General features: G+C 36.1%; 1 protein-coding gene across 2 annotated transcripts in view; it reads right to left on the reverse strand.

Moving 5' to 3' along the window:
• Positions 1-14,006, reverse strand: part of Fer (FER tyrosine kinase) — a 417,682-nt gene that overhangs the window by 109,187 nt on the left and 294,489 nt on the right. For both annotated transcript variants that reach the window (XM_004652481.3, XM_045132276.1), the window contains exons 14-15: positions 8,904-9,019; positions 7,975-8,069 (exon numbers count right to left, since the gene is read on the reverse strand). In XM_004652481.3, the coding sequence (XP_004652538.1) occupies positions 7,975-8,069; positions 8,904-9,019 (211 nt within the window). The remainder of the gene's footprint in view (positions 1-7,974; positions 8,070-8,903; positions 9,020-14,006) is intronic.

A 14,006-nucleotide genomic window follows, 5' to 3' on the forward strand; every position in this document is an offset into this window, starting at 1 on the left:
AATTAAATTTTTTAGCAATTTATTTGTAACAAAAATTTTAGTTGGAATGGTGGCTCACTTGAAAGCAGAGACAGGCAGATCTCAGTTTGAGGATAGCCAGGGCTACAGCGTAAGATCCTGTCTCAGAACAGCACCAACAGAGCCGGACATGATGATGAAAGCCTTTAGTCCCAGCCCTTGGGAGGCAGAAGTAGGAGGATCACTACTGTGAGTTTGAGGCTACCCTGAGATGACATAGTGAATTCCAGGTAAGCCTGGGCTACGATGATACCCTACCTCAAAAAACAAAAACAGCAACAACATTTGAGCAGACTTATCAATTGAGAATTCTGTAGACAACATTGGTTTGAGAATATATTTGTTGTTTTTTTTCTTGGCCTCAGAACTGACTACTGTGAAGGATACTATTATCCAAATGGCAGTGGATTAAATTTACATGAGGCAAGGTACCAATGCAGAATCCCAGGCTCTCTTAGTAAACCAGGGGATACACTGCTCAATCCTGTGTGGGCCAGGTTTGTTTTTCTACATGTGGGAAGAGTAAAAGAAACAAAAAACAGGCAACCACTGGAAGCCCAGATACTGGGCTTTTTTATTGCATAGGCTAGTGCTATCATTGCTACTTTCTGTAATAATAAACCTACAGCTGAGTTTTCACATGACTACAAGTAGTAATGTTAAATCACATGCGACTTTTGACTCCACAATGAATAGGAGTAAGATATCTGTGCTTAAAAACTTTAATCTGGAGCTGGAGAAATGGTTTAGCGGTTGGAGCGCTTGCCTGTGAAGGCTAAGGACCCAGGCTAGATTCCCCAGTACCTACATAAGCCAGATGTACAAGGTGGCATGATTCTGGAATTCATTTGCAGTGGCTACAGGTCCTGGCACACCATTCTCTCTCGCTTTTTTCTCTCTCTCTCCTCTCTCTCTAATAAATAAATAAATAAATAAATATATATATATATATATATATATATTATTAACATTTTCCATGATTATAAAATATACCCCATGGTAATTCCTTCCCCACCCCCACACTTGCCCATTTGAAATTCCATTCTCCATCATATTACCTCCCCATTACATTCATTGTAATTACATATATACAATATCAACCTATTAAGTATCCTCCTCCCTTCCTTTCTCTTCCCTTTATGTCTCCTTTTTACCTTACTGGCCTCTGCTACTAAGTATTTTCATTCTCATGCAGAAGCCCAATCATCTGTAGCTAGGATCCACATATGAGAGAGAACATGTGGCGCTTGGCTTTCTGGGCCTGGGTTACCTCACTTAGTATAATCCTTTCCAGGTCCATCCATTTTTCTGCAAATTTCATAACTTCATTTTTCTTTACAGCTGAGTAGAACTCCATTGTATAAATGTGCCACATCTTCATTATCCACTCATCAGTTGAGGGACATCTAGGCTGGTTCCATTTCCCAGCTACTATAAATTGAGCAGCAATAATCATGGTTGAGCACGTACTTCTAAGGAAATGAGATGAGTCCTTTGGATATATGCCTAGGAGTGCTATAGCTGGGTCAAAATATATTTTTTTAAAAAGTTAAATCTCAGCACTCAGGAGGCAGAGGTTGGAGGACTGCTATGAGTTCAAGACCACCCTGAGACTTCATAGTGAATTCCAGGTCACCCTGGGCTAGACCAAGACCCTACCTCAAAACAAAACAAAACAAAACAAAACAAAACAAAACAAAACAAAACAAAACAAAACAAAACATCTGGGGCTGGAGAGCTGGCTTAACAGTTAAGGCACTTGCCTGTGAAGCCTAAGAACTCATGTTTGAATCTCCAGGTCCCACGCAAGCCAGATGCCCAGTGACATAAACATGCAATGTTGCACATGCGCACAAGGGGCTGCACACATCTGGAGTTCATTTGCAGGGCCCTAGCATGCCCATCCTCTCTTCTCTCTCTCTCTCAAATAAATTTAAAAAAATTAATCTGGCAAAAATATTAAAAAGGTGAAAACAAAAATTGCAAATGGGATTTAACAATTAAAAGAAAAAATTCTGGCAGCCAAAAGATTTCTTCTAGAAGCATAAGATATTTATGAGAAGAATAATCATGTCTGAATTTTTTTTTTTTTTTAATTTTTTTGTTCACTTTTTATTTATTTGAGAGTGACAGACAGAGAGAAAGACAGATAGAGGGAGAGAAAGAGAATGGGCGAGCCAGGGCTTCCAGCCACTGCAAACGAACTCCAGACGCGTGCGCCCCCTTGTGCATCTGGCTAACATGGGACCTGGGGAACCGAGCCTCGAACTGGGGTCCTTAGGCTTCACAGGCAAGCGCGTAACCGCTAAGCCATCTCTCCAGCCCATGTCTGAATTTTTAATGTAAAATCTTCAGTCAGTGACAACTGAATGAGCTTGATTTTCTTTTCTAAATCACAACTATGATGTCATGTTATCAAGGTGTGACATAGTTTCACTGTGTCTAAAAAACAGGGAATATTTTCCAATAATTCTAAGAATTTCAGAGATGAAATTCTTTTTAAAATTCAAATGAGTCTGAGGATATCAAAGGGTCCTACATATGTCCAGAAAGGGGACCAGAGAATACAATATTCAATCCTTTCCAAGAAGACATGAATTCAAAGCAAACATCCAGGTCAAAAAGAAGGGGTAATAGAACTAACTCCAGTGAAATGAAGAGTAGAGACAGATCATTTTTTAGTCTTGTTAAGAGTAACACCCCCTATCTACTCCATAGTAATAGGATGTTATAAAGCTTAGTCAGTAGCATCCCTAACTTAAACACACACACATGAGAAATAGCAGTGTCTGGACCACAAGTATTCATTAAGACCAAGGTACTCATCACTTAAAAACTCATGGTTTCATATGAATTTCTAAGTAGTAAATAACTTGCCTGAAGATCAGGATCATCTTATGGCATACTCAAGCTTCTCTGCTTCAGTTCTTAGTTCTCATTGCCAAGGAGAAATTACTTTTCCTTTTCTTCATTTCAGAATAAGTAAGCAAGCAAACAAGCAGAGTATTCATGATTCAAATGGAGACAGGCTCATCTTGGAGTCAATACCCTTCAGTTGAATTCTCATGTGCTTATAATCTCCTCAAACACTGCTCTGCCTAAAATATGTTTTGGATTTATGTCTCCAGAGGGCTCAGTTATCTGACAAGTACAGGGGTATATGAACTCTTAACACAATTCATTTTAGAAATACTTTGCATACTGGATACTAAGCAGTGTATTAAATCTTGCTTTGAATTTACCAGTTTTCTAAATCTTCCCTCAAAAGCTTGATCCCAAGTAAAGAAAAGTAACTGAAACAAAAATTTTCCTGTTGACTTAAAAATATTTTTTACTTATATAAACACAAGGCTGAGAAAAATGGCATATAATCAGTATATTTACTCACAAGAGTACCTTGTATGGACAGTTGTTTCATTTCACAAAAGTTTTATGCATTTTGGCTCATTTATAAACCCAATGATATAACAAGAGTAAAATTAGCAGTTTTCAGAGTGGAGAGAGGAGTTAATGGGTAAGGGGTTTGGTTGTGAAGATTAAGGACCCACGTTCGACTCTCCGGGTCCCCTGTAAGTCAGAAGCAGAAGGTGACACAAGCACACAAGGTCACACATGTACACAAGGTGGTGCACACATACGGAGTTTGATGGCAGTGGCTGGAAGCCCTGGCATGTCAATACTCTCTCTCTTCTTCACAAAAAACATTTTTTTTTAAAAAGAAGTTTTCCCATGTTCTATTTAACTGGTGTTGATGAATCTCTTTAAGCAGTCTACCTCCCTCCCTCTCTTCTTCATATAGTTTATTTACAAATTAATTTATAAATTGGCATAATAATAATGTGTGTAGGAAAGACAATGACAATGTTCTACTAACAACTATAAAATATTAACCTGAAATTGAACATAGTCAAATATAAATTCTCAAAGTTTGAAGCTTCTATAATTCAATAGAAGAGAAAATCTTTGTTGCCTTAGCTATGCTCTCAAAAGCTTGATCCATAAAAGAAAAAAATATATGAAGTAGACTTCATTCAAACTAAAAATTTCTGCTCTTCAAAAGACATTGCAAAGAAATGGAAAAGCAAGGTACAGAAAAGAATCCAGAAGAGGAAAGAACCAAGACACAACTATAAAAAGCAATCAACGTAATTTTAAAAATGGTCACGTGATTTGAATAGGCACTAAAACAAAGAAGTTTAACAAGTGGTGAAAAAGAACATTTGAAAAAAAATCCAATATTCTTCGTTTGTGAGGAAGGGTAAATTCAACACATAATAAAGGATCTTGACAGAGTATGAGAAAGGCTACAGAGTAACCAGATCAAGTGCTGTCAGGGATGTAGAAAAGATGGAACTCTCTAATTATTGTAGGGAATATAAACATTTTGGAAAGTAATTTTGTAATTTTGAAAAATTTAAACATAAATAACATATGATCCATTCAATCTACTCCTATGTAGTTTCTCAAGAAAAATATAAGCACACATTAATACAAAAATGTGTGCGTGAATGTTTGCATCAATTATACTGGTAATTCCTCAAAATAAAACCACATAAAAGCCTATCAAAAGTTGAATGGATGAGCTAGTGAGATGGCTTAGCAGTTAAGGTGTTTGCCTGCAAAAGCCAAAGCATCCTGGTTTGATTCTCCAGGAACCACATAAGCCAGAAGCACAAGGGGACACATGCATCTGGAGTTTATTTGCCATGGCTGGAGGCCCTGGCACACCCATTCTCTCCCCGCCCCCTTTCTCTCAAATAAATAAATTAATTAAATATTTTAAAAAGTTGAATGGGTAGAATATGTACATAAAATGGAATTTTACTTAGCAGTAAAAAAAAAAAAAAACTATGATATACACTAAAATTTAGATTATAAGTGGGGAACCAGAGTCTAAAGGAAAGGGAACATGAACATGTAATGAGGAAAGAAAAATAAGATACCACACATGTTCTGCCGTATGTTAAATCTAAATGTAACTAAATATTTACAAACATACATGTACATGATATTGAAGCAGAAGGCAAACTATGGGGGAGGGAGGAGGGCTAATGATTGGGGGACAGAGACAGAGTGGGGAAAGGAGGATGACGATAAGAAAAGTATCATGATAGGTACATATATACATGACAATGTCAAAACGAAGCCCATTGTTTGTGTGCTACCCTAAAAATAATGAAACACCTGAGCCAGGAGTGGTGGCACACACCTTTAATCCCAGCACTCAGAAGGCAGAGTTAGGAGGATTGCCATGAGTTCAAGGCCACCCTGAGAGTACAGATTGAATTCCAGGTCAGCCTGAGCTAGAGTGAGAGCCTACCTCAAAAAACCAATAATATTGATGATGATGAACAAGAAACAAAAAATAAAAATAATGAAACATACAAATGGATTAATTCAAAATAATTACACTAAGAAGATTCTGGGGAAAAAAGGAAAATGTGTCATTATGATATCATTTACATAAAATTCTAAGAAATGCTCATGAATAGTGACAGAAGATCAAGAGTTAACCACGGCAGAAAAGATGGCTTAGTAGTTAAGGCACTTGCCTGCAAAGCCAAAGGACCCAGGTTCAATTCCCCAGTACCCACAAAAAGCCAGGTGTACAAGGTGGCGCATGTATCTTGAGTTGGTTTGCAATAGCTAGAGGCTCTGGCATGCCCATTATCTCTATCTGACTCTTTCTCAAACAAATAATAAACTATTCAAAGTATACAAAAGGGAGTTGGCTGGGATGGATGTAGAAACAGTTAAGAAGGCACTGTGCACAAGCATGAGGCTTTCATTTTTAATTTTCCACATTTCATTAAGTTTAAAATCATTAACAGAGCCAGGTGTGGTGGTACATGCCTTTGATCCCAACACTTAAGAGGTAGAAGTAGGAAGATTGTTGTAAATTAAAGGCCAACCTGAGACTACAGAGTGAATTCCAGGTCAGCCTGGGCCAGAGTGAGACCCTACCTGGAGCAACCAAGAAAAAAAAAAAAATCAACAGAAGTTATTATTAGTGTCTAGATGAACATCTGCCTAGCTTATATACAAAACTATCTCCTTTCATTTTACTTGTCTTACAAGTGTATCTATACCCTTCTAATGATTCCTTATCAGGTTTGCCTCACTTCTCCAATAAACCTTCAAAGTAGCACTCTTTACTAATCAGGAATTTGTTTGAACTCATGTGAATGTAAGTAAGTATTTATAGTATTTATACAAACTATCCTACTTGTAACTACATGCTACTCAACTGTTCTTAAAATTTTTAATTTGGCCTCTTCATCTTTGCATAATATTGACAAATACATTAAGATACCAATCTAAAATAGTGCATGCCATGCCGACATACAATGCACCTAACACAAGCAGTGCTATATGTTTGATGATAAAGCTGATGATGATCGACATGTTGTGAAGTAATATGTTAATATTGACATTTCAGTAGCAAGCTGAGTAGTATGATAGAATGGGACCAATAATTCTAGACCATGGAAACATTATATAAACCTTATTTAATGTAGAATCTACAATATTGTTACTTAAGATATTTTAATTAAGAGTACAAATACTATCTGTATTCCTTCAAATTTATTTTAAAATAAATAATTACTAGAGGTAAAAACTACAATTAAAGCTTGTCTCTGCATTTTATAGCACAGGAAGATAGATAATAAGAACTTTAAAAGATCCTGCATTTGCTTGAGGTTGTTTTTATTTGTTGCCATAAGATCTTAACCAAAAGTACTGGAGACAAGAATGTCACCAGAGAAATTCCTAGATTTGTCCATGTATGAGAACTTCACAGTTCCTAAGCAAACCAAAAGCACCATGAAATTATTACATATTATCAAAAAAGAGGATGTCTGGAGATGTGCTTGTTTGATATACAAGGGCTAAATACAAGGGCTTGTACTGAGAAGTGCACACTAATACTCACTTCTTCTAATCAGCTTTTCATACATAAATATTATATACATAACTGTGTTTCATGTGAAACTACATTATGATAAATCTACTTCAAAAATGTTAGCTGAGGTAAAGAAAAATGAAGTTATGAAATTTGCAGAAAAATGGATGCACCTGGAAAGTATTATACTAAGTGAGGTAACCCAGGCTCAGAAAGCCAAGCACCACATGTTCTCTCTCATATGTGGATCCTAGCTACAGATGATTGGGCTTCTGCATGAGAATGAAAATACTTAGTAGCAGAGGCCAGTAAGGTAAAAAGGAGACATAAAGGGTAGAGAAAGGAAAGGAGGAGGATACTTGATAGGTTGGTATTGTATATATGTAATTACAATGATTGTAATGGGGAGGTAATATGATGGAGAATGGAATTTCAAATGGGAAAGTGTGGGGGTGGGGAGGGAGGGAATTACCATGGGATATATTTTATAATCATGGAAAATGTTAATAAAAAATTTTAATTAAAAAAAAAAGTTGGCTGAGGGATGGAGAGATGACTTAGTAGTTAAGGGACTTGCCTGTCAAGCCTAGGAACTCAGGTTCAAATCTCTAGGTTCCACATAGCCAGAGGTACATTGACGCAAGCACACAATGTTGCACATGTGCCACAAGGGGGCGCATACATCTGGCGTTAGTTCGTTGCAGCTAAAGGCCCTGGCACACCCATCATTCTTTCTTTCTCTCTCTCCAATAACATAACAACATAACATAACATAACATAACATAACATAACATAACATAACATAACATAACATAACATAACATAACATAACATAACATAACATAACATAAAAAAGCTGGTTGACATTTTCTGGAAAACCACAGTGTTATAACCTATAAAAGTACTGAATATATATACAAGCTTATTGTTAACAGAAAGATGTTTAACAAAGATCCTTGGAAACTTTTCAAGGAGAAATCAAAGAGATGTAACATAAAAAAAGTAATAAAAGATGACATTAAATTTCAAGCAAACCGCTCAAATCACATTACCTGGAACCAGTTCCATAATGATATACACAGGCTGTCTTTGTGTGCACACTCCTATCAGTTTGACAATATTGGGATGATCATATTGCTTGAGAATTCTGGATGAAAGAAAAGTATATGAGCAGTTTATCATTTGAATAAAAAACAAAGCTTCAGTTTATGATAATGAATGCTGTATATATGTAGACTAGATCATGAGCCCCCAGTGAGCCTCCTCAGTACAGAAATTATAGGTGCATACCACCCCTCCTAGCATTTTATATGGGAATGAGGGATCTGAACTCAGTTCCTAATAATTGCACAATAAGCATTCTGCTTACTGAGCCTTTTCCCCAGCCTCAGTAACAGTGTCTGAGATACTGGGATAGACAAGACATACCATTAAGTTTTAGTTAAAAATAGAAAATAAAGGCAATCATTGCTGAAGATTCATAATATTTTTGAATGAATATACAAAGCTGAAGAAGAAATTAAGAGTCTTTAAAAAGAAAGCTAACAATTAGATAAAGAGGATTAAATTACTAGTATCCAAGAAGGATATGGATATGTACATATATAATTTTATATCTAAATGTACATGTAAAATCTATGTTTTGTACTTAAGAATGTTTCAATTATGAATTTAACCACAACTTTGCAGATAAACATATGTTGTAAAAGCAAACAGACTATGGTATCTTTAAGGACTTAGACAACAATCATGCTTTTTAATACTGGATTCTTACTATGATTGTCTGATTTACAGGCTACAAGAAAACAATTTTGTTTTCCACATTGTATAAGTACTTACTTGGGAGTGCTCTTGAAGTGCTTTCTTCTGCTTCAGCAAATCAAAATTAAAGATGCTTTGGAACTAACTTTGCAATGAGTTAAGATATATTATAGTGTTACTGAATAATAAGTACATATTTTTGTGTTACTTTAGTACTCACTTGGCTTCTTGCAAAAATTTTATTTTCAGTTCCTGAGGAAGATCTTCTTTACATGTTTTAACGGCAACGCAAGTTTTATCCTTTAGTGTGCCCTTATATACTTCACCAAAATTTCCCTGAAAATTCACATACAAATGTTGAGTGTGTATGGTAGTACATAAATATTCTAAAATAAAGAAAAGTAATGAATTATCTTGAGTTAATCAAAGTAATGTTGGATTTATCTCACTTTTACTTGCAAAAGGTATAATAAATACCACCTGACCTACCAGAACACTTCCAGGTTAATCTCTGCTTGACAAAGCTTTGGGTATACTAATACCTCCCTTAGCAGAAGAAAACACTTACACCACTCTGTCCCAGTACATGAGTCTCCTTTTACCTAGTTCTCTTTAGTTCCTAAGTACTATATTTTATGAGGTTAAAGAGGTTTAATTTTAAAGATAAAACAAAGAATTTAAGGGGTAGGTTGGTGTTGATGATAATCATGTTATTTGGAGAAAGGTGGGAAAATAGGGCAAAATGGCAGATGATGGTCTGTCAACAGCCATTATAGGCTGTCAGTCTCTGAAAGGTACCAGAATGAGTAGGTGGCTAATCAAATGTCAGTGTCCCAATAATGAACTATTTTTTGTAGGAACATTTCCAATCTTACTTCACCTATAGTATCTACTTTGATATAAAATCCTTTGTTTACAGTATCCTTATTAAAAGAAGGAATCCTGAATTCAATTTATGTTTCTATTATGATAAACACAAAAAAACTTTTCAGAAATGACAAATAAGGTTTTGTTGCTTGTGCATGTACTGATATCTGTGTTGTAGGGGGGGCTGAGCGTGTGTGCGTGCGTGCGTGTGTGTGTGTGCACGGGCCCGCCCATGTGTGATGTATCGATGTGTGTGTAGCATGTCTGCATATGCAGAAGACGAGAAGAACATTGAATGTCTTTCCTGATTGTTCATGTGTGAACATCCTTGAGACAGCCTCTTTGAACCTGGAGTGTGGTTTCCAGTTCCCTCAAATATAATTCTTGTAAAATTTACATAAACACTGGTTATTAAAAAATTTTAAATTAACATTATAATATATTAAATGTCTCTAAACAGAAATGCTCTATTTATTTTGTTAAAGCTAATTTTCAACTCAAATATTTATGAAACAATGGTCATTCATCTAGTTATGAAGTGAAAATATACACTCATAACCTCAGCATAGCAACTGTTCATAACAAATTAGAACAAGGAAAATTTAAGCTTCAAATCTGTTATTTTCAAAGGTGTTTTCCCCATAACTTTCAGATTATTTATTACATCAAAGTTAGGATTGAGAGAATATATTATTGATACAAATGATTACTATTTGGCCTCTACAAATCTGAATGATCCTAAATACTTGTATTACTAATGTAACTAAAATTCTATTATATGCATCAAAAATTCTTCCTTGGGAAGTTGCTTTATCAGTTATTGTAACTACCATTTCTGTCCACACACATTTCTGTGTGGTGGTATATACCTGTGACTCAAACACTGAGGATGTAGACATAGGAGGGCTGAATGTTTGAGGGCAGGCTGTGTAACTCAGCAAGTTTGACACTAGCTTGGGCTACACAGCAGGACTCTGTCTCAGAAAGCAGTGTACAGGGGAAGGAAAGAGAGGGAAAAGGAAATCCATTACTATTAGTTTCTTAGCTTCTGTATACCTTCACATTGTAGCTCCCAAATGTTACATGTATTCTCAACTTAAATACTTACCTATCACAAAATATGTACCATGCCTTTTCTACATTTTTCTCTTCAGGGAAAACACTTCAAATAAGAGGAAACATTACCTAACCTTTACAACCACTTCTAGTGCTCCCTCTTTCACAGTAACTTTCTTGATCTTCCCCAAATTGCATTTTTTATTCCTGAACCTTCTTCATCCTATTGCCCCTTTACACCTTTCTAATGGTCTTGGCTTTATATATAGATCTTGGCACTGGGTAGCCGTTTGAAAACTTTAAACATTCATTGCACAATCATTACCCAGAGAACTGCAGCTCTACCAATACCCAGGAAGAATATTATCTTCAAATACTGACAAAAGACTACTCTTCTCAGACCACCTTTTCTCCATCTAAAGAGGTCGGGAGGAAGGCTAGAACACTTCAGAGTCACACTCATACATGCTCTTGGCCTTAAGTCTGAGGACAAATTCCACTTTGCCTCCAGTCTATGCTTATGCTAGCCATCATAAGAAGACTGGTCCTAGGTTATCTTCATCTTCCTCTCCCTGGTCTCAAATGAATTCTGCATTTCGTTCTCCTCTATTTCTAACTGCCACTGCATCTTCCGGCATTCATAACTAACGAACATCAAAATTACAGCTTTAATCAACCATATGATCATTCCTTTTAGTTGCTTACCTTAATAGCATCCTGCCTCTCTGTGGAAAACACCTGCATGGTGATGAAATTCCATTTGTCCTTAAACTTAAATGTTCATTTTTCCCTCTCCTTTAATCCTACCACAATCTTGGGGCTTGAAAACAAAAATGTTCTACTAGCTCCTAATCACTAGCTTCAAACCATTCTCTGTCCTGTGTTTCTAAACTTCCAAGTTTTTGAGATTTAGTTATTCAATGGTTCCCCATTATCTTACACTGTGGCTGTCACCTACTGAAAATATTTTCTCTTGTTTACTGACACTTTAAACTTGTATGGTACCATCTCTCCAAGTATTACTCTAAAAAAAGGATTTTTCTGTCTCTAATATATCTATCTATCTATCTATCTATCTATCTATCTATCTATCTATCTATCAATCAATCAGAGACAGAGAGAGAGAGAATGGGATGCCAGAGACTCTAGCCATTCCAAATGAACTCCAGATGCATGTGCCACCTAGTGCATCTGGCTTTTGTGGGCCCTGGGGAATTGAACCTAGGTCTGTTGGCTTTACAGGCAAGCCCCTTAATCACTAAGCCATCCCTCCAGCTTCCAAGTATTAATCTTATAGTAATTCTTGACAATTTCAACAGACATTTAAAGGTTCATCCTACAGTTCAAATTGCATTTCTTAAACATCTGTCTTCCAATATTCTTATAGTCATCTATTTCCTGAGTTCATACTTTAAGTCTAATATACAAATAATGCAACTCTTCCATACATCTATGGCACTCTTCACAGTTTTTGCTTTTCTAACTTCCTCGAGTATCCACTTCTACAAACTTTTGGCTCTATGGGACCCTGCAGTATTCTAGATATTCTAGAACCTTGTACTGCATATTCACCCTCTCAATATCCTTTCTTCCTTCTGACCTTAAACTGCATGGCCAATAACTTATCATGTGCTCTCAACATCTTTGTTCTTCTCTCGTTTGAGCATTTGCACTCCCATTCTTCTGGAGGACTGGTTTCCCTTCTACGTTCAGATCTCCGCTTCCCCCAGTCATTCTTAGCTGAGCATGTTGTTTCTTCTTTGAAAAAAAAAAAAAACCTGCAGTAATCTAAATAGAACTTCACAACTCTTGGTTACACATTTACCTGCCTACCAATCTTCCTTAACCTCACTGTGATAAAAATAACTACAGTGTTTTTATTAATATCACTCCTCTACTGTGACCTATATACACCCATCCTTTCCTACCTCCTCAGTTGCTCTAGCACTCTGTAACACTCTCCCAAATCATAAAGTCTTCACTAGATCAGTCCCAACTACAAACTGACATGCTATTGCTTCTTTTAAGTTCAACATCACAGAAATTATTCTTTTGAAACAACCATACCATGTGTCTGTTTCCCTGTACAGTAAAACATCAGTGTTACATCTTTCCTATCTCTTCTTTCTTTTCATGCTCTCTAATGTCCATTCTAATCATCCTTTCATCAACTGCATTCCAACAAACTTTCTCAGCCATATCACCAATGACCTCTTCATTGCCAAATCCAGTGGTTAATTCTCAGTATCTTTTTGACTTCTTGCCAACACTCTCTTCTCAACTTCTAAGACTCCTGGTTTTCTGCCAGAAACTTCTGAATTGGTTGCTTTTTCTCATCCCCCTTTAAAGACCTTCTTTAAACAGACTCATTTAGCCACTGAGTGCATCTAATTTTATAGTATTAAATACCACCTCTAGAAAACAGCTAAGCCATCTGTACCTCTGACATAGTCATCTCTTTTAGCATCAACATCTGACATCCAACTATCTTTTATTATCTTTACATGGAAGTCTAACAAACAAACTCAATATATTGAAAACTTCTAATCTGATTTCCAGAAACCTTACAACCGATTTAACTGTTTCCATTAATCCCCAAACAAAATTCAATAAAATATTCAATTTGCATAACTTCAAAAATGTACCCAAAGTTCACCATCTCTCTATTTTATCACTGTTCTACTACCATTCTTTTGGCCAAGTAAATGCAATTGTCACCTAAACTTCTACCTCAGCAGATTATTTTTAACATAACACTAATACTTTTTATTAAGAATCATGGTATTCCATTCAAAATTATCTACCCATAACTCATTATTTCATTAATAATAAAAGCCAAAGGCAATACAATGGCCCATGATGCCCTATGTCATCTATACCCTGTCATCTCATTGACTTCCTCTCCTACTGCATGCCACCACGCTTGCACAGTTACAAAGTGTCAATCTTGATAAACAGATGAATTTAGCATTGGATAACACTCTGTCTAGACCCCTTTTTCTCAGATGTCTCCATATCTAAACTGTTCAATTCCTTAATATGTTTATTTGAAAGTAACCAGTTTAAGATTTTCCTGGATTTATCTTTTTAATTGTAAGCTTGACTAATAACACTAACAAATTTCTACATTTTAATGCATAAAATATATTGAAGATAGCATGAGAAGCATGTGGTATAATATGAAAATATGCTGTATACATGGAAGTTATTATGTCAGACATCAAAATGGAAGTGGGAAAGTGGGAGGGAGGGAAGGAGAAATATAGAGATCAAGAGAGAGAGGATGGAAAAAGAGAGAGAGAGAGGGGGGGGGGGGAGAGAGAGGACAGAGACTGCCAAAGAAACGATCTTTTAATATAGCTGTTGTTTTGTTGTTATTGTTCAAGGTAGAGTCTCACTC

Source organism: Jaculus jaculus, chromosome 13, assembly GCF_020740685.1.
Source record: "Jaculus jaculus isolate mJacJac1 chromosome 13, mJacJac1.mat.Y.cur, whole genome shotgun sequence".
Taxonomy (NCBI): Eukaryota; Metazoa; Chordata; class Mammalia; order Rodentia; family Dipodidae; genus Jaculus; species Jaculus jaculus.